This window comes from Rhodnius prolixus, unplaced genomic scaffold (assembly GCF_049639745.1).
Source record: "Rhodnius prolixus isolate KJV_2025 unplaced genomic scaffold, Rpr scaffold_5, whole genome shotgun sequence".
In the NCBI taxonomy this organism is placed as follows: domain Eukaryota; kingdom Metazoa; phylum Arthropoda; class Insecta; order Hemiptera; family Reduviidae; genus Rhodnius; species Rhodnius prolixus.
Window position 1 is genome coordinate 26,797,697 of NW_027411624.1, and position 22,219 is coordinate 26,819,915.

Consider the following 22,219-nt stretch of genomic DNA (forward strand, 5'->3'; position numbering starts at 1 on the left):
GAACAAATTTAAAAAATATAAAACCTGCATTCTAGTATATATATGTATATATCACATTCAGTAACATGAAGACATGAAGCAAGTTATTTAAGTTAGGGTAGCTGCCATGAAATTTAGAAGAATTTTGATTGCACAAGTAGGTCTCCTTTGAATTTCTAAACTTTTTAAAAAAAATAAAAATTAAAAGTTGATAAAATAAATAGTACTTAATGTAGTCGAGTGTGATGAATAGATCTAATGAATTTCGTTTCTTTTCGTTTTAATTATCTCTCATCTAGATAACAATTCAACTGAGATCAACTTATTTATTATTTATAATATTGAAGTCTACTTGTTTTTTTAAGACAGAAAACTAATTATTCGTTTTCGTCATACTAGTTTATTAAAATATTATCGAATGATACAACAATAACTACTTCATTTCACATCGTAGAATAGAAAAAAATTAAAGTATTTTCAGTCGCAACAGGAAAGTTACTACTACTATTAATTTCATCTAAGATTACAAAATTGAGCTAGGTTTTTTTTTATTATTATCATTACATCATAATTATTATCTAGTCATCAAGGTAAGACAGATTTATATTTAATACCTTTTACTACGAAGTGAAATATCCAATTCATTTACTCCGCTTAAACAAGAATAAATAAAATGAAAAAAGAGTGAGAAATCTTCATCTTCTATAAAAATGAAAGTTTATCTTCTAATCGCTGTGCCCCTTCTCCGGGCCGCGACCTTCTATCTTTTCATTTCATTTTTGACCCAGAAATACGCAATAAAACATTTTGAGGGGTTATAAAGGACAAGAAGGAAACTCTATTTAATTTTTATCTTATGCAATTTCAACTTAAATCCTAACATCTCTGATAGTACTCCAGAGAGAGCACTTAATATAACTACTTTTGTTATCGTGTACAGGTAAGGATTTGCTGAAAAACCGGATATTTTATATGGTGACTCCAACTCCTGAAAATAATAATAATAATTTAAATTAAAATAAAAACAAACATTAGGTGAAAATCACACGCACCACTTTTCCTTACTGAAATAATTAAATTATTTTTAATTTTCTTAAAACTAAAAGTGTATAGTTGTACAATAATAGTTGAAAACTGTAGTTAACTGCATCAGATTTATGAGTAGGCCACAGTACCAAAAAAATTGAAAGTAGCATTAATTGGACTGCAAGCTTTAATTTGTTTATTTTTTAATTATTATAAATATAGCGATATATTTTCATGTATATATTTACAAATTTACTTGTTTCAGTAAGGTATGTATACCTTTTTTGAAGTATTCTATTTTTTTGAATTATTATTATTTCATAACTATTAGAACCCTATATTTTTCTTATGTGATTCTTAAAGCAGGCTTTTCAGTGCACCAAAGAAGCGCCAAAAATAATTGTCACGGAAAGAAGTTTCAAATAAATGTGATAGTCCATTATATGTATTTCAAATATTAGAAGTTTGAAGAAAATATTATAGGCTCTTTCGAGATAACCGTTAAAGTAATTCTGGCCTTAGTCAGGAAGCGAAAATAGTTCTAAACCAGAATTTCAAAATTGCGTTTTCTAGTTCAGATATGCCTTTCATCATATACATACATTATGTAAGAACCATGGCTCCAGAAAATTTGTTTCGAAACAAATGAAGATAAGAATGGAAAATTCAAAGAAACCAATTTCTCTAATTTGACACAACCTTACTTCGAATAAGAAAATGTAAAAAGGAAAATTGTCATCTTTGAACACATCCGCGAGAGAAAGCTAAAAGCTCATTATTTGGCAAATCGAAGTACAAATTTTCTTTCTTACCTTTAATAAATCTGCAGCCAACTTTAAAACACAATTAGCTACCATTAATTCTTCCTTTTTATTTGGTTTTTGTTCTATTTGCAAATACAAGTTTATCTGAAATAATTTATGAGATTAGTTGTTGTCTGAATTAATGTGTTTCAATAGGTAATCCAGAAAATTTTAGTACCTGCTCGGTAATCAATACAGACAGATTACGATATTTCCTATTAATTTTTGTACCAAGTGTCATAAATCTAAGCAAAAAGAATCCCAGAATTATGCACCAGACAAGAGCTTCAGCATGGTTCTGCATATTGTTTCTCTCAGAATCCTGAAAATCACGTCCTAGTTAGTTCACTCCTTAAATTTTCTATTACTTTGTAAAATTATATCAGAAAAAATGCTGACCTTAAGATGTTCAACAGCTAGAAAACCGAGAAGAAGAAGCGTGAATAAGAATACAAATGAAACTATAACGTCCACTGAATGCTGGGGACCTCTTTTCTGGAAAAATATGTAATCAATTATAAATTTTACATTAAAAGAAGACTAAAAAAACTTAAGTGATATCAGAGTATCTCGTATGAAACCAATCGCTACTTCTCGGAAATTAGGGTAATTGACTATTTCTAATTCCTAAACCAGAGCGGCAATCTATCATTTATAAATACAATTTTCTAGCTTTCGTTCCCTTGGCGCACTGCTCATAAAATTATCAACTACCCTCTAGGAAATTGTTTACACTACAATTAGAAGTGTCGAATGATATTAGGACTTCCGGCAAACACTTCCACTGCCATGCTTTATGCACTTAAACGCTTTCGATCTCTTGCAGCCAGTAGTAAGCTCCTTTGTAGCATTCTTCTATTGCAACGTCTAGCCCCAGTTGGTGATCAGTATTTCACGCTTGATTATGCTGCGGAATTTAGGAAGTACAAGGAGAGACTTAGTATGGAGTTGTTCTTACCTGTAGAAAGCTACATTGAGAATGAGGAAAAACGAAGAATTGTCTCAGCTGTACAAGGAGGAAGATACCATGATGTTTATAAAGAAAGATTATCTCCGCAGGATAGATGATGTGAAAAGCAGTACAGATTACCTAAAAGGCACTTCTATGATCGACCCAGTGGAGCTCGACGGAAAGGAAGACCTCGCCTGCGTTGGCTGGATGATCTCCAAGATGACCTCGCTTTAATGGGTGTTAGACGATGGAGAATGAAGGCCAAAGAAAGAGATTTCTGACAGAAGCTTGTAGATTAGGCATGGGTTCATTAGGACTGTTGCGCCTTAGATAGATAGAAGAACTCTACAGCATAAGGAAATTGAGGCTGTGCCATCGAGATAATTCTTTTAACAAATGGACAAGTAGTAAGTCGCAAGGAATAGATGTCCTACATCATAAACTAAAAATCTTTAGCAATAAATTCATGAGCGAGATACAGAGTTACCAGTCGAGGTGATCAAATGATTTTAAATAACATAGACTGTTTATGACCACGCCAATACAATCAAAAATAATGCTTCTGCAAGTTCAATTTGTTGTTTTAACACTTACTCTAAGATAGGAACGTACAGATAGCCAAGTCTTGATATTCCTAACTTTATTCAGTCTAAAGTGTGGAAGTTCTGATTTCCTAGCACGCCTAAATGAAGTAAGATGTGAAAAGAATTTGGCATACAGAAATCTTTGTTTGAAGGTTCTTTCAGCTACAGCGACAAGGAAAAAAAATAACGATGCAAGAGCAATTCTCTGTAGAAGAGCAACTGAGGCAATCGTTGTTTCCCTGAAATAAGAAGATCAAAAATAGTAATAAATTCTTAATGAAGTAATTCAAGTAAGGTTCATACCCGTAAATTGTATTTTATAATTTAAATACAGTACAGAGTCAATAATCCGAGGCAATGTTTTACAACTTTATCATGATTTTTTTATATTGTAAACTATTACGAAAACAAACTTAGTAACACAACTTAGATGAAAGTACAACTAGCGCGTGGAAGCAACTGTTTCTAACCAGGAAACCTTAGGAAACGAAGAACACCATATGAAAAATATAAAGAAGAGTACGTATTATAATACATTTATGTGTAATACAAACAAATTAATTTAGAATCCATTGCAAACTTTTTTTTAAAATCAATTTCCAATAATCTTAATTTTTCTGTAAATAACTTGGTGACGGTATCAATCAACTCGGATTATCCATACTCTACTGCAATAAATATGTATATTAAAATGCGATTAAAAAAATAAAAGTCATAAAAGAGCAAAGTTACAAGTTCAAAATTTCCAGTTTAATTTGATTAAATTAAAAGATTTAATATGTGGAAATGGAATTGTTTGATCAGTGATTGCCAGGCTTGCTACAAGTGACGAAGCATCAACGCTAAATTATTTTCCGATTAAGAAGATAAACCTTCCTATACAAAATTTAGAGAAATTTTATTCTGGCAAGGCGCCTACTCAGAACACATAAAAGTTTGTATGTTCAGGCAATTCAACGACTTTTTAAAAATACATTTTCGTTTACATTGGATAACGGAACTAGTCTTGAGGTATCATCAATTTTACATAATCTACTCCAGGAAAAAATTAAAACAATAATGACTACTGTTACCCGGATTTATAACCTAAAACAAAAAAATTCTTATTGAAGAGTTGTTATTCAGTTGCACCATTGACGTCAAGGAAGCCTATACAGATCGCAAACGTTCTTTGACGGAAGCAACTTCATAGCAAGTAGAAGCAAGATACCAAACATCTAGATAGCAGTTCGTCCCTTGTGCTTAAAACTCCTTTTTATTGGGAGTAAGTGAAAACTTGACTTTCACTATCTGCCAAAAGTCCAGCATGAATGTTGTCCTCATCAGTGACTGTGAGATTCGGAGTATTACTAGTTGAGTAGACTGCTACGTTACAAACGACAAACTTTCGACAAAAAGATAAGAATAACAGAAATGAGAATACTATCTTACTTTCCACACAACACTTAAATAGTATTTCGATCTATATTCTACAAGAGAAAATTTAGGAAGAAAATAATAAACGAGGTTATACGTATATACGAGGTGTGTTCAAAAAGTAACGGGAATTTTCGTTTTTTGAAAAAAATATTTATTTATTCATCTACATTAATATTGTCGCCTTCAAAGTAGTCCCCTTCGCATACAATACACTTGTGCCAGCGCTTTTTCCAATCCTCGAAACACTTCTGAAACTCGATCTTTGTGATAGCTTTCAGCTCTTTCAGCGATTCGCTTTTAATGTCATCTATGCTTGTAAAACGACGGCCTTTTAATGTTCTCTTTATGTTTGGAAATAGAAAAAAGTCACATGGAGCCATGTCTGGCGAATATGGAGGCTGGGGCATCGTTAAAGTTTTGTTTTTGGCCAAAAATTCACGAACAAGCAATGAAGTGTGAGCAGGTGCATTATCGTGGTGCAAAATCCATGAATTGTTTTGCCACAAATCCGGGCGTTTTTTTCGGATTGCTTCTCGCAAACGGCGTTGAACTTGTAAGTAGTACTCCTTATTGATTGTTTGACCTTGTGGCAAGAATTCATGATGCACTATGCCATTAAAATCGAAGAACACAGTGAGCATAACCTTCACATTCGACCGCACTTGTCGAGCCTTTTTCGGTCTTGGCGATCCAGAATACCTCCACTGGGACGATTGAGCCTTAGTTTCGACATCATATCCGTAAACCCATGTTTCGTCACCTGTTATAACACGTTTCAGTAGATCCGCATCGTTGTCGACTTCATTGAGTGACTCTTGAGCAACTTCCATTCTCCGCTGTTTTTGTTCGAAATTCAACAATTTTGGAACAAATTTTGCTGCCACACGTTTCATACCCAAAACATCCGAAAAAATTTCATGGCATGAGCCAATTGATATGGCAACATCATCAGCGACTTCTCTGATTGTGATTCGGCGATCGTTCATAACCATTTCTTTCACTTTTTTCACGTTTTCATCGGTTGTTGATGTGCTTGGACGTCCAGGTCGTTCGTCATCTTCAACGTTTTCGTGGCCATCTTGGAAACGCTTATACCACTCGTAAATCCTTGTTTTACTCATAGCAGACTCACCATATGCCTTTATTAACATTTCACACACTTTATTACACTTTATTTCATTTTTTACGGAAAATTTAATACAAATTCTTTGATCCATTTTTTTTAACAAACAAAAATCGCCAAGCTCGAAAAACACGTCTAACCTTAACGGCTGCCACTTAAGAAGTAAACAATGAATATTACTGAAAATTTTATCGTACTTCAGGGGCATGTGTACCAACATAATAAAAAAAAAATTTTACAATCAGACTCTCCAAACCCGCGAAATTTAAAAATTCCCGTTACTTTTTGAACACACCTCGTATACGGATATATCGTATATAAGTGACCATGTACTTATTCACAAAAATCGTACTTCAATTAACTAAGGAACAAATACAAATATCTTTACTCAAAAATATAACCACTAATCAAAACTCATTCAAGGAGGCAGCGGCTATTTGGTTGCCAGATGATAATCACAATAAATTATTATCTCCACAAGATCCAAACTTCTCTCACACAGTACCTCTCACAAGCAGATGAGACTACTGATTCGTGCTGAATCGTTTGGCATTCAGAGATAAACGCATTTTCAAGATCTGCCCCAACAAACCAGATTTCATAAAATAAAGAATAAAAAAGAGATCAACAAGGCAGCAACACTTGTTTTATACCGAAACCTTTACGTTACATCGTTTAATTATCCACTCAAAGCAGATGAAGGGCACTACTTTTCTGTTAACACATTTGCAACCAACGACGTTCTTTACGAAACTTCCAATGGAATCCTATATTTTCACCGCTGCATGTCAACTTTTTTTAAAACCAAAATTAATTATCGGAAAAACCGAGAAATGTTTTCCGATTATTAATGGAATTATTGATAATTTGGCAATTTTTCAAAGTGGATTGTCTGGCAATTGTTGAAACTAAAGTGTTGACAATTTCATTTCGTATTCTAAAAAAATAAAAATACTAATTCTAAGTTAAAACAAAATATTTCATCTAAGGATGTTAATTTCATCTAATATAACTGTTCTCAAAAGTTACTTGTTTATATGTATTTCGTACCACAAAATTTGCGCAACTGATTACGATAAGGAAATTTCAACCTTTTATTTTGCTCCTTCTTATTGACATTTGTTCTAATTTAAGATATTATCTTTTCACATACCATTTATTTATACCAAAAGCACAGCCTGTTATATCCGTTATATATGGTATCAATTTTGAAAAATCGCCATAACAAATAATATCAGGAAGTGAAGGTACATAATGTGATTCAGCCAGTCGACATATTGATGGAACTAATCCCAAAAGTACGGATACAAACATACCTGGAATGAATGGTTACAATTAAGTGATAATTTCTGTTTTTATAAGTATAACTATTTTGATTAAATAAACTTGTTCTGCTTCAATACTTATATGCAAACTTGCCGGCGTAAAAATAATTCATATGTTCAGGCATTGCCTCAACCCGAGCAATGATGGCTGAACTGATATCTAAGACTGAAAGTTCCGCTTTTTTAACTTCTCTCTTTTCCCACATTGTGCAACTCACTGCGAATAAAGAATAATTTGTAGTGGGTTGCATCAGTCTTTTAATGGCATTAATTAAAACTTAGAAAAGAATAAAACTGAATGTTACCTTTGTCAGAAGCAGCACAGCTTGGACTGAGAATAGTGGTGGGTGACTAAAAAAATAAAATTACATATTAAATTTAAATTTTTAAAAGGTTATTGTTATGTATTATTATTTTACTCGCCATGTGGAACTCAGATGCAAATGGATGTTCGTCAATATCTGACGATACTGAACAATCATCTGAATTTGTTGTGATACCAATCCATTCTGCAGCACTAGTTGTACCTTCGGTTAGTGGTGGACATAGACTTCCAGTTTCTCCTTCATCACTTGAATTATAAGAACTGGCATCACCACCAGCTCCATCTCCGGTAGTCTGTCCTCTGTTGGCACTAATATTAATACTGTTGCCACTACTTCCAGGTACGGCCACATTCAACGAAGGAAGTTGCGCTGAACCTCGACGTCGACACAGTAGTCTTTGATGCTGTGACTAAATTGAGAGAATTTTTTTTTTTAACAGATTATCTTTGAAAACTAGTAATTTAAAAACGAAGTATTAGTTCCGATATTAACTTCTCTGTTTATCATCGCGAAAGTAAGTTTCAAATAGATTAATAAAAATTATATCTGCTTTAATTATAGGTTGATAGAAAGAAATGGAAAGTGGGGACTCAGCGCTTTAATGAGGGGAGAACTGTACAGCTAATAAGAAAATGTATATTCGGCTGTTAAGGTGTAAACATCTAAAGAAGTGAAGTAACTGTTGTTCTATGAGAATGATATAATAGAATTATTAAAAAGATTACAGTTTATTTTAATTGTTCAAAAATGTCTTCTGATGTGACAAACATTTCAAAAATAGGTATGTAATTTATAATGCTTTTTTTTTACAAACGAGTTTTTTTTTTTTACCAAATCCCACATTATTACTTACATAAAAAAAAACAATTGTCTTTATGAAACGGTTTCTGCATTACCAGGACAAATTGAGGAGATTGTATTGCTTACATTGTACACATTTGTTTGCTCAAGCTCTAAAGGAGCAGACAGATATATGTCGTAACAATAGTATAAGAGGGTTATCGTTATATTCGATAGCACCTTGATATCATCTTTACAGATGTACTGAATTTTAAAATACCTTATGAGATGACCATTAAATTACGAGATGCAAAATTCATATGGAATTGAATAAATTCCCTGTAGTTATTATTCATTAGTTGTTGTCTTATTTCATACATAAAAACAAAGTTATTTATTGACGGAACAATACGGCCGAATGAATGATAAAAATTAGAAAAAAATATTTTATAGTAAATATATTCTCATTTACATTCGTTTTATTAAAATTTTATTGATTTTCCGTTTTTATATTTACTGTAAATTTTAAATAAATCATAAAAGTATCACCTCGCACCAAAGTTTATTTCTAACTAGTTATTATAATTGAACATACCTGTGAAAGCGCACTTGTTCCCTTTGTACTGTTATCACTATCAGAATCTTTGTGGTCAGTTTCACCAGAGCTCAACTGGGATAATCCAACTAAATTACAGATTAAGATTGATTCACAGTAGTTTTAAATCAAATTTAAATAAAAAATTAAAAAAAGAAAAAGTCTAGAACTAACTTGAGGCTCTACGAGCAGACTGTTCCAACCAATTATTTCTAAAAACAGCTTCTGGGCCTGGTTGAGAATTCTGACTTGGCGTGTTATTTTTAATTTTTTCTTCTTGCAAAGCATTATTATTATCAGCGGCTACAAGTTCTTCAGTAGATCCAACACTATTAAGACTCTCGAAGCCATCGTCATCTTGTTGGCCACTAGCTTTAACGCCGTTCCCATCATTTCTACAAAAATAAAATAAAACGTTTAAAAAAAAACATCAATTTGAAATGATATTTATCTGATTAAATTTTAGGTAAATTTAATAAATTTTTGGGATATACAATCCAGAAGATCTTCTCGGAGTGTTCATGGAGTTTAAAGTTCATCCAGCTAAATTTAAAGTGTTCACTCTTATAATAAAGTAGAGGGGGAAAAAATATCTCATTTATACGTATTCACTTATAACCTGTTATATCTTAGAATATAAAAAGTAATGCTTCGTAAATTAGATCAGATTTCCAAATCCACATCGCCTCACCCTCTTTTTCAGACATATCGTAAAATTTTATTTAAAAAAAAAACTTATAAAGACTTAAAAAAAGAAGTAAACTTACAAAGCTTGTGCATTTGGTTCAGCCTGCAGCATAGGATCTTCATCAGCGGGATACCTCACAATATTATTTTTTATAGGACTTGTATCCCAGGCAACACTTCTACGTCTATTGCGACAACCATCTTCAAAAGACAATCTAATGGAAAAAAAAAGTAAATATAATAAAGGAAGTAAAAAAAAGGTATACATTATGTTTTTAAAACAATATTGCATGTAAACATATTAACATATAAAAAGGCAAGGTTTGTATTTTATAATGAGAAACTTAATCATCAATATTTTTCTTATTATTTTTTTTAACAGGCTTCTTCATTTTTATTTTTAATTTTTTAGGCTTGAAGACCGTCAAAATCTGAGCTCATTGGTGCTCGAAACATTCTCGGTGCATTGCCAACCACCGGAAAGAAATGTTTTCTCATTAAAAGCGTCACTTCTATCACCTGAACCAATTAAGAACTGTGCAATATGCTGACGAAAAAATTTTATTTTCCCTGACAATAGACGAGGAAAATATTTGTTCAACTAATATTAGTTTAAGAAATTACTTTAATTTTATCTATCTATCTTTAAAGGTAGATGTGATATTAAACATAAACAGCATGTAACAAACCAACTTATTTTTTTTATTTTTATTTTTTTTTTTTTTTGGGGCCTCTCGTGCCAAGCGAATCAATCAGCCAGATACATATATTATATTACAATTCTGCCATCAATTCTCATTCTTCTCACACACATATATCATTATATTTTATGTAGTTGTAAATTTCGGTATATATGTTTCCATCGTCATGGGATAATATAGTGTGCAAATTTGAGGGTTGTGGACATCCCGACCTAAGGACTGCCTCCCACAATCGGTCCCTGCCCTTACCATGTTTACTGCAGTCTAATATTAAGTGATTACTGTCAGCTATGGTATCTGCTGAGCATGAACAGTTTGGGTTGATCTCTATGCCAATTCTAGCTAGATGTTGCGGTGAACAATTGTGGTTAAATCTTAACCTGCATATGGTGGTGTAGAATTGCCTGCTGAAATTGCTGTACTTGTTGAACCAAGGTGCTTTGGGTATGCTTGGTTCTATGGCTGCATAAAATTGCCCCTTGGCTCGTTTGGACAGTTCGTATTCCCTTTGCCATTCACTGTAACTCATCATTTTTGCATAATTCTTTATATCTGAGTTTTGCAAGGAGTTGGGGGTTTCATATTGCAATGAAATAGCTTCTTTTGCCAATTTATCCACTATTTCATTTCCTTCTAGTCCCATATGACCTTTAATCCAGATTAGATGTACCGATCTATTTTTATTTAAAATATTATTTAGCAGGTTAACTGTCTCCAAGATGAGTAACTTATTATTAATAAGGTTGTTAAAATTATGAATGATTATATTATTAAAATATTCTGAATTAAAAGAAAGGCTTTTTAAAAAATAAATAGTAAACAAGGTCACATAACACACACCCTGATAAACATTAATACACAATGAACGCATAAGACTCAAATACTGTGTACTCACACAGCTACCTTTATTATGACACTAACAGTACATCAATTCAACATAGATGAACGCTTAAAAAATTGAAAATATCTTGAAAATTATGTAGGCTATCATGCAAAGATTAATCTCAGATTAAAATTATCAGTTTGATGACAAAAAAATAAATTGTAAAATAAAAATAAACTGAGCAAAATCTCCAAGACATAATAATAACTAAATATGAAGAAAACTATGTAACAGTACATATATAATTTACAATGGTTATGTAAAGGTGCTAGATTCTGTCTCAAATTAATTTGAGTTATTGCAATGTTGGGAAAAATTACAAGAAAAAAAAAATAAATCTGATGACAAAAAAATTCGCTATTTTGGTTGATGAAGTACTGTTTTGATTCTTCTACGTTAGTAGCTTATTGAGGAGGAATGATGCAATACTTTCAAGGTGATTCACTCTTAGTGTGGCGTTTTAAGAGAAATTATTGCAAATTTCTTTCACCATGACTTTATGTTTATACTTTCTTCAAGCAACTTTTTATTGGCTTGAGCTTGTGAGCATAAACGGCTAACCTTAATTAATCCTTACTTAACCTTAATTTTATCTCTAATGGTACAAATAAATAAACTCTAATTTAATGCGTGGTCGAAAATTATTTAAATGCGGAGAAATTTGACGGCATAATGGGAGTGTTGAAAAAAAAAAAAAAAACAGCGCAACATTTACAATGAGATAAAACTATTCCAAGTAACAGTCGTCATTTCCTATGCTGGAGATCTTTACCACAAGCGGGCAATAATTCATTGGCCATTTAACAGCTGCTATCTAGTAATGTACGCAATTTAAAATAACATGATAATAAACGTAGATAATAAATTTACTTACTTTCTTAAATGTGGACGCTTAGTAAATTTTGAAGTACTTTCTACCAACATTCCATTGCGGTCTGTTTCGTTTGAAGATGGTTTTTCAGAAACTGCAAACAATTATTTATTTGATAGGCAAATTATATCTTTTATTTAAACAATGAAATAATTTTCGAATTTAGCAATCTTTTTTTTTAGTAACTTCCGTCTTAACTAGGAGTTCTTGAATGAATTTAGATATCAACTAATATATAAATCAAAATAAATAAATATATATGTAACGCGTGTGATCTAATAATTCTTATATTATATAATAAGTTATACAACCGCATTTTGAATATATTGAAAATTATTTTTTTGTACTTAATCAAGCAAATATGTTAAAAAATAGCCACGTCGAAATATTTAATTTTAGTCCGTAAATTGGTTCTTAACTTAAACGATAAAGTACTTTTTACATTCTCTTAACATAGAAGGCAAGAGATAAGTTTAAAAAATATTTTAAAATATATTTTCAACACGCCCCACTCTTATGAGCATTACATGAAATTAAATAAATATTAATACAAATAATAAGAAAATTTAATGCAAATATAAATATAATACAAATGCATAAGAAACTTCCATTTAAACTACAAACACATTAAACAAAAATTAAATATTTCGACGAGGTTATTTTATAACATATTTTCATGATTAAATATTCACAAATACGAGGGTCGTTTGAAAAGTCCGTGCAAAGTCAGAGAGATAGCACCACTGGCGCGTATCGAGGTTATGTTTAGTTAGTAGCATCTCTTGGAAGAACACACGCCAAGTTTCAGCCAGATCGGTCTATTTCTTTGTGTTTGGCATTCATTTGAATCGAGGAAGTCGAGTGATTTTCAAAAAATGGACGAAAAAGAATTTCGTGTGTTGATTAAACACTACTTTATGAAAGGCAAAACAAAAAGACTAAAGAGAAGCTTGATAAACATTATGGTGACTCTGCACCTTCGATTAGAACAGTTTATAAGTGGTTTCAAAATTTTCGGAGTGGCCATATGGGCACAAGTGACGCTGAACGTTCTGGACGCCCTGTTGAGGTTACTACTCCAGAAATCATTGATAAAATCCATGATATGGTGATGGATGACAGAAGAGTGAAGGTGCGTGAGATTGCTAGTGCTGTGGGCATCTCGAATGAACGGGTACATAATATTTTGCATCAACATTTGGACATGACAAAGCTATCCGCAAGATGGGTGCCGCGATTGCTCACGCTTGACCAAAAACGAAATCGTGTGAAGTGTTGCAAGGACGGTTTGCAGCTGTTCCAGAAGAATCCGCAGGACTCTAAGCGTGGTTTCGTCACTGTGGATGAAACATGGATACATCACTACACTCCTGAGACCAAAGAACAATCTAAACAATGGGTTACCAAGGGGGAATCTGCGCCAAAAAAGGCGAAGACCGTTCCTTCGGCCGGAAAGATTATAGCGACTGTCTTTTGGGATTCGCAAGGAATAATCCTCATCGACTATCTGGAAAAGGGTAAAACTATTACAGGTGCATATTATTCAACGTTATTGGACCGTTTGAAAACCGAGCTACAAGAAAAACGCCCACGATTAGCCCACAAAAAAGTCCTTTTCCATCACGACAACGCACCAGCTCACACCTCAGCAGTTGCGGTCGCAAAATTAATGGAAATAGGGTTCCAACTCGTTTCTCATCCCCCCTATTCTCCAGACTTGGCTCCCTCGGACTACTATTTGTTCCCCAATATGAATAAATGGCTGGCGGGAAAAAGATTTTATTCAAACGAGGAGGTGATTGCAGAAACGAATGGCTATTTTTCAGACTTGGACAAATCCTATTATTCGGAAGGGATCAACAAACTAGAGCAGCGTTGGACGAAGTGTATAAGCCTAAAAGGAGACTATGTTGAAAAATAAAAAAGGTTTACCCCAAAAAATTAAGTAGTTTTTATTTTTGCACGGACTTTTCAAACGACCCTCGTATAATTTAAAATATGTTCAAAGTGCGGTTATATAACTTATTATATAATTACAAGGATTATTAATTACATATATATTCATACACACGCACATTACATATATATTCATATTATTTATTTATTTATTTATTTTGATTTGACTGAGTGTGTTTCGCCGACACAACTCAAAATCGCTGGATGTGCAAATTTAATACCTGGTTATTACATACAATCAATCAGCTTTACTCAGAAGACTCGGTTTAAAATTAAAATGAGCTATGAGAAAATTCTGAGATTTGATTAAATTCTTTAGGTGCTATATGCTATAAGTGTTTTAGGCACGAAAAGCTAGGAAAACCTAATTCCTCTTGGGTGTGCCAAACCGTACATTGGTTGGTCCACAGTTATACCTTTACTCCTAAAAATCTGTTTTAATAAAACAGCAACAAGTGAAATAAAATTTATATGTTTAAAAAATACTCGTAATTTTAATTTTAATTTCTGATAAAACAAACGTATGAATCAGAAAAAATAGATATTTTTTAATTCAGGTGACGTAAAAAAATATGTTGTTTCAGTGATTAAGAAAAAATGACAAGATCGCTTAATTGAGTAAAAGAAAGTGAACAATTTATATTACCCATTTATTTTCAATAACTTAATAAACTATCAACGGCAATCTACTAACCAATTTAAGTAATTAGGAATATAGTTTAGTTTACCAAGAACTATAAATAGATCTAAGATCACTGAACTGCAGTTGTTTTAGATGTTAGCAGATCTCACATTCTATCACGAAGTTAAGGATGTAAAATTTCAATTGTTATAAAAACATCCAAGCATTTGTTATCTAATTTTAAAAATTAATTTACTTTTAAAAATTATCAGATTATCTTTAAAAGATTTTCTAAAATAATTCCTAGAGAACGAAATCCCTCATTTAAAAACAAAAACAAAAAAATACAATTTTTAAACCAGTACACTATAAGAAATGTTTATTTATTTTTTTTAGTTTATTGCAATTTTCTTTGAATATGATTAAAATATCTCATCACTAAAATTATCATTGAAGTAAGAGAAAAGCTGGATTGATGATTAAACTTTGTGTAGTTTCTTTATCAGCCAGTCTTAAATAGAAAATATAATTCCAACAATAATATGAACAGGATTGCCAATTACGTCATTCTGGCGATATAAAAAAGCGATAATTTTTTTCATCGAATACAAGCAGTGGCTAGTGAGCCGTTTTAAATGCTTAAGTAAAACACGGAGAAAAGCCTAGTGTTTGTTCAACAAATATTGAATAATTAATAGATTCGTAGTCAAACAGAATATGAAAAACCGTATTCTTCTCTTCTTGACAGTCTATATGAGGTTCCGGTATACATAACCCCTCTCTGTAAAAGTATTTTCTGAACTTATCGTGCTCTGTAATGAGGCTAATTGTTAGAGAAATCTAATTCCTATCTAAATTCAGTCTTCTCGGGAGTGATTTTACATAAATCGGGCATATTAGTTATCATGTTTTATTCCTAGAACAACTTTCCATGATATTCGTGTTCTCTCCAGAGCCATTGCTTACATCTGTTCACATTGTACCTTTATTAATACTAAGGGCAAGTTCTGGACCGATGAACGGAGTGGATGTTCCATTCCTGGCCAGCTAATCAGTACCTCCTAATGCCACGATGACCCAACACCCACTCAATGACTATCTTCCTCTGCCGAGAAAGCTGCTATTACTTGATAGTAACTTCAAAGTACCTCGACCTGATGTACACTTTACAGAATTTTATTTTTTCATTTTTTTTTTTTAAAGTTAGATATGTATTCTCAAAAATGGCTTTACATGTAGTTCTCCATAAGTTTAAGGGCACTTCCTGGAGAAAAGGGTGAGTAGGTTTCCCTCTAGAGCAGGGGTTCTCAACCTTACGCATACGCGCCCGCGAAGCTATTTGCATGCGCCTCACCAGTTTTAAAAATAATAAAATTAAAGAAAATAAAGAAGCTCTCAAAATCACATCCTAGTGTGGTTCCACATATTTGTGCGAATCTTTATTTTCAACCATGAATATCATTAAAAACCAGATCTCAACTTACTAATGCTAACCTTGATGATTGTTTACGATTGGGATTATCATCTTAGAGTCCCAACAGACAGAATTTGAAATGAAATGCAATGAATGAAAAGATTCCACCAATTTTTATTTTATGATAAATGATATCATTTTATATTAAAAGTATATGTTATAAATGTATGTAATATAAAGGGTAAGATACTTTTTTTCATTTATTTTTCTTTCAAATTCGATTACACCCACCACTATTTTTTGCAAACTCAAGTACGCCTGTGATTTAAAAAAAAAAACGTTGAGAACCCACGCTCTAGTGTCTCATCTTAGTACAATGTATGGTTCTATCACCATAAATATTAAGAAGGATTAAATAAACAACCAAAATTCTGCCATCCAAAAAATTTTATCAGAAATACCACTCTTTATTAACATGTGAATATTTTTTCGAAAAGGGATATTCTAAAGACCTTATTACTTTATGTAGGACATATAACTTCTATTGTAGTACCTTATCTGGAAAAATGAATTCATTTTAGAAGTGGTGGGGGTAGGAATCCCTTTATACTCAACAGTATCATTTCAGTATGATGTGTTGTTTAAACTAAGTTATAATGTTAAGGAGAATTAAGTTTGTAAAAAAAAAAATCGAAATTCTGATCCTTGAGATCAGTAATAGTAAGTTGTGTAGATGATAAATAAAGATTTTGGTAAATCATTAGAATAGCTCCCCAGAGGCGTGGCCTAATTCGAAGTGATTCTGATTCGCTGTTACTATAGAACCCGCCATATTCAAATATAAATATAAAACTATTTCTTTATTTTATATTTACACTTAAATCTAGCGGGTTATATGGTAACAGCGAATCAGAATAACTTCGAATTCTTTATTTATTTCTTAATGGGGGGCTTCGCCCCCACACCCCCTGATTTTTTCTTTTTGGGGGGCTTCGCCCCCCATACCCCCCTCCTAACCTACCAAATCACCCTCAATTTTTTAATTTGTGTCACACCATCCATTACAATAATTACACAGAACAACAAAAAAGAAACTACCTTATTCTGTGGAGTCCTTTTCCTGAGGAGGGTATACTTGTCGAACTCCATTCTTACTCACACTACAATCATGCTTAAATTTAAAACAACCCGCAAATTTAAAACGCTCATACTCATGAAGTTACAAAAAAACGGCACCTCCGGTCACATACAGAACACTCGCGGGAACTATTAATACATTAAACAGGAAGCAGTTGCTATGCAGTATGTGTACTGCGCATGCGCGCTAAACATAAGCGCTACGAAATTCGCACCATCCGCACATTGGCGGGAGGTAGTTTTAATTTTCCCCGGTAGGTGCGCTGTACTTCCCACCCCCTAAAAATAAACAGGCCACGCCTCTGGGGCGCTATTCTAAAGATTAGCCAAGATTTTTTTCCTTATAATAGTCTCAATAGAAAAATATTTTCCGAATAATCCAAAACTCATATATTTAATTCATTAATATGTTTGTTAAATAAAACATTTTTAATTAATAATTAACTTACCATTTCTTATAGATCTCCTTTTAATTCTTTTTGTACGCCTATGATTCTTAGTGAATGGTGTTAATTCTCTTGAGGCACCTGATGATCTTGGTGATACAATTTGTGAATGTAGGATGCATAGTAGTACCATCATTCCCAATGGTGTCAAAACTTCACTAACATTGGTGTGCTAATATACACAACATTTGCTTAAAAATCCTTTCAATATTTTTAAACCAAATTTTTTTTTTTAGTGTTGAGCAAACTTGGATGCAGAATTAAATTTTAAACTACCAATAATTTTTTAATTATTGAAGAATATAATTGCACCAGTGACTTTGAATTGAAACAATTTTCAATAAATAAATAAAAGCTAATGACAATTTGTCATAGTTACAATCATAATTACGTCACTGGGCTTCTCGTGAGATTATATGAATATATTTGTATAAAAAGGGAAACTACTATAATGGGAATTTGCTATTGATGATATCACAACTAACCACGTTTTCTTTTGATGTCAATCAGGTCCTATCTCATTATTTTCTGTTAATATATATTAGGTTGTTTTGGTTTTGGTTTGCCAACAATATTTTATACCGAATAAGTTAGAAATGGAATTAACTATGGTAAAAATAAGGTCGTTCATCACACAAAATCTTTTTTTTTTTTAGACAACAAATTAAAAAAAAAAAAAAAATTCTAGAAACCCTTCTCCCTTTATTTAGGATATTACTTTTTTGAAAAAAAAAGAAGAAAATTTTTAAAATAAAAAATAATTACCACACACAAAGTGGACACGTACGAAAACTACTGGAAACTGCCACTTGTAAGCGGACGACACAAAAATTATAGGCTGTGTCTTACAAGAAGTATTATTTTTTTTCCTTTTTTCGGCAATAACACCTGAAAATATTGAATAGTAATGGAATTTATCACCTGGTTATTTTTTTTTCAGGCAACCAGGTTCCTAATGAAGAAAAAGAAAAGAATAAAATTGAAAAAGAAAAATATGAAATTGGGTCCTATCTGCGGAATTAATTTTTTTGAAATAGAAGAAAATACTTACACTAATAAAATCTTCTGGAAGATTGTAGTAAGCGTAAAAATATAGTCCCATGTTGGTAAGTTGAAGAATATACAGAACTAGAAGTATTAAATATAGTTTGGAAGATGTCTGCTCAGACCACCATCGTACATACAGCGGAAGAAACACCAATCTCATTAGTCCAAGTCTAGTTACAGTCAAGAAACCATGTTTCGGTTTTGCTTTAGTGAATGACGAACCTATAGGGAAATAAAATACCAATATTATATTATTCCTACAGGTAGAATGAGGAAATGTAAATATGAGTAAGCACTTGCAGCAACAATTCAAGGTTACTTGTGTGTTTAGTGTTTAAATCAGGAAAAAAACTCTTCCTTAGCGTCATTTTTATTAAACGTACAAATACAATACATATTCTTTGCCTAACTGTTTAACTAAAAGAGTAAACTTCTGACGAGCATCAAATAACTCCTGCCTACATGACATAGATATCCGAGTAAGTTTCTAAACTACAGAGAATTAGTAGCATCCTCCAAATTCTTAAAAAGAAACTAAATTATTTGAATGGTTATATGTCTGTTGAAGTTAAGAATGCTGTCATCAAATTCTTTTTGATTGTAGGAAGAACCGATTAAACGAGAAAGATGTAAGCCAAGTTATATAATGGTAGAGAATTTCAAAATAAGCTTTTTTTAATATCAGAAATCCAGATAACTTATACATAACCCATATGGGATTATGGGTATATACGTTTGTTCATAAAAGTTCTATTAATCTTCAGATTCTTATTTCTATAAGTATATAGTCTTCTTCAAATAGTCTTCAAAATGAATAGTTTTTTGAAACTACGATTGTGTTCTGCGATTTTTTTTAGTCATTTTTCCTAAATTGGGAACAAAACAATGAACCCCCTTCAAGCAAATCACGGTCTACGTGAAATCGAAGCAAAAAGTTACCTTAATTTGTGCATTCTGTTTTAATGGTAGTAATACGACCTATGAAAGAAAGACGGGTTTAGACTGCCACCATGAGAGATGGCAATGCTTAACGGAGAAACTGTTGAGTTGAAACCAACAAGCACTCATCGGAAACTGGAAAGTCTAAAAGAACTCGATACGAAAGGAAGAAAAGATGAAAAGAAAGTGCGTATCAATGTATACCACAACCAAGAGTTGCGATACTTAATGAATTCCCTTAAAAAATCCATTTGGCACTTACTTCTAGTAACTTCTAAAAACAACATATAAGCGAAGCGGATTTCTGTCGAAAAGGATGTCATTGGTTGGATCGAAGACAAACAGCATTACCGATAGGTGTATTACCGATAAGGACGCCTTGAGAAAAATTCGATATTGTTTTCCGTAAGTATGAAGGCGAAATTGACTCTGAGAGTTCCCAACGGATTTCATAATTTTCAGACTTTAACTGCCAATTAACTCCATATAACCTACACAAAATGATCCAGCGTTATCTGGTTTTAATAAATGCGGTTTGAACTCAGCAAAATTCACTCTCCCACATCCGACAGGCTACGGAAAGTTAAAGAGCTACATGGCATCTACAAAATTAAGAAGTAAATAATAATTTCTGACAATAAACGGTCGGTCACTTCATATTTTATATACAATCATCCTTTCAGTGTTCAGTCAAAAACGAATGGGTGATATTGAAGAAGATTTCATTCCTAACACTTAACTTTATTAGCAACTTCCTTATTTTACTTTAATAACTTTAAAAACTTCCAGAATTTTAAAAATAAAAAAAAAATCCAAATTATAATTTTTAAAATATTCCCGTTTTGTATACATATGTATATATAATTAAATTTCTTCAAGTTCATTTCAAACATTTTATATCGTAAAGTATTTGTTAAAAGGGCGGCATTAATCCTTCCATTTCTTGGTTTTAAACAAATATTTAGGGAAAAAAACTAAAATTCTATCTTCCTTCCCAAAAATTAAGTTTGTAGAGAAGAAAATTCTGATATGTAGGACCGGAGGAAAGAATAAAAATTTGTAAATTTATCGATCTCGAAAGAATCATACTCAGGAACTATGAATTCCACTGATAACCTTATCAGTTTCTGATGCAGATAATCTTACTTCAGTTTGAAATCATTTGCAAATGACATGTAAACTTATATTTATATTTTTATCATTTTTTATTACACTCAGTAAACAAACAAACATCATAAAATACAAGAAAAATTAACTAACATTGCTGTTATTAAAGTGAGACAAATATAATAATCAATTACGTTAAATAATTTATATATATTTTCTCTCTTCTAAAAATAACTTCACCTTGGTTAAGTCAAGAAAACAAATATATACATATATATATTTATATATGTGATCCAACTTCCTTATGTAAACTGCTCTCTTATTAAATTATTCAAATAAAACCTAATACAAAATAAAACAATAAAAAAAGTTTTGTTTTTAATCTTACCTCTTACAAGGTCGACATCGATTAAATCTGTTTTTAATTTAGCAGTTTTTTTAGGAACATGTGTGAAGCCACTTAAAATTCTCTGCTCCACTGTTTTCTCCCATTCTTGTTTATCATAAGTTCCAATTTTTTTCTGATACCTTAAAAGTAAATCATACTACTGTAATATATAATTATGAGTAGTCAATTAAACTTTCGAATAAAAAAAAAATATATATGAGCCTGGAAAAATCTCTTACCATGATACAATATCTTGAATATAGCCCATAATATATTTTTCACCTAAGCCTACATGTCACTCAGAAACCTAAAAAAATATAAAAGAAATATAGATGATAAAAGTCTTTAAACATAATAATTATGAACTGAACATAATGTATGATATGCTGTTTTAGGCTACTAATTTTTGCCAAAATCATTTATTTTAAAATGCATGAAAGGCAATAGCAAAACCGTAAACTAGCCCTTATAGAATGAGAATGCTTACTCTCCATGAAACTTACAACAGCAACCAATTGAAGATTTAAAACCCCAAGTAAAAAATGAGGATTACGGACTATGGAAAATTTTGGTAAAAAGACGTTTTAATATTTAGTAATATTAAATCGAATTTGACCACAAATAGAGATTCAAAAATAGTAAAATGTATTTTTTTTATTTAAAAAAAAATCAAGTATGTTGGTTTATAAGCACAGAAGGAACATAAACACACTGTGGCATAAACAAAAATTTTAATTAAATGTACTTGTTTAATTAGTTAGTATTGATTAAACCAGGGTCAAGTTTTTCACGGTTAATCAGCTGATATCGCAGGATGAATAGATATCTTCAAAATAATTATAACTATGTGCTGACGTGTAAAACTTTTTTTTTTACCTCGAAGTTCTGTCGGACGCACTGCTCGGTTACAAGTTGGAATCCAGATTCTTAACTGACTTCTTTCATAACGCTGAACCAGGACCTCTCGCATGGCACCATCAATCCCCACCATGCTAACTCAGCTGTTACACTCCGGGCAATTACGGGACGCAGAGTGTGCTGTCTAAAGGAAAATTGCTTCTATTACTTTCGATTAATAAATCGAAATTAGTTGCTCCTAAAATATAAAA

General features: G+C 31.9%; 1 protein-coding gene across 2 annotated transcripts; it reads right to left on the bottom strand.

Moving 5' to 3' along the window:
- On the bottom strand, positions 1-22,152 carry phtf (putative homeodomain transcription factor). 2 transcript variants are annotated; one of them, XM_074135125.1, is made up of 18 exons: positions 21,987-22,152; positions 21,350-21,417; positions 21,111-21,250; positions 18,681-18,898; positions 17,633-17,801; positions 12,058-12,148; positions 9,680-9,814; positions 9,087-9,307; positions 8,913-9,001; positions 7,635-7,946; positions 7,517-7,562; positions 7,306-7,428; positions 7,040-7,202; positions 3,355-3,583; positions 2,208-2,303; positions 1,987-2,130; positions 1,818-1,913; positions 1-967 (listed from the first exon to the last, which is right to left on the bottom strand). In XM_074135125.1, exons 2-18 carry the CDS (start codon positions 21,376-21,378, stop codon positions 818-820), a joined length of 2,451 nt encoding a protein of 816 aa, XP_073991226.1. In that variant the 5' UTR covers positions 21,379-21,417; positions 21,987-22,152; the 3' UTR covers positions 1-817. The 2 variants fall into 2 exon arrangements, with proteins under 2 accessions (XP_073991226.1, XP_073991227.1); XM_074135126.1 differs by lacking the exons at positions 18,681-18,898; positions 21,111-21,250; positions 21,350-21,417; positions 21,987-22,152 and adding an exon at positions 18,395-18,517.
- Positions 22,153-22,219: the final 67 nt, after the last annotated feature.

What these genes read in the sequence shown, in the direction of transcription:
- phtf (XM_074135125.1), bottom strand. Translation starts at nt 21,378, where the DNA reads ATGGGCTATATTCAAGATATTGTATCATG. An exon ending in AAGCGTCCACATTTAAGAAA is followed by an intron (nt 9,815 to 12,057) that starts GTAAGTAAATTT and finishes TTTTTCCATTAG; the next exon opens with ATTGTCTTTTGAAGATGGTT. An exon ending in CTGTACGTTCCTATCTTAGA is followed by an intron (nt 2,304 to 3,354) that starts GTAAGTGTTAAA and finishes ATATTTTTCCAG; the next exon opens with AAAAGAGGTCCCCAGCATTC.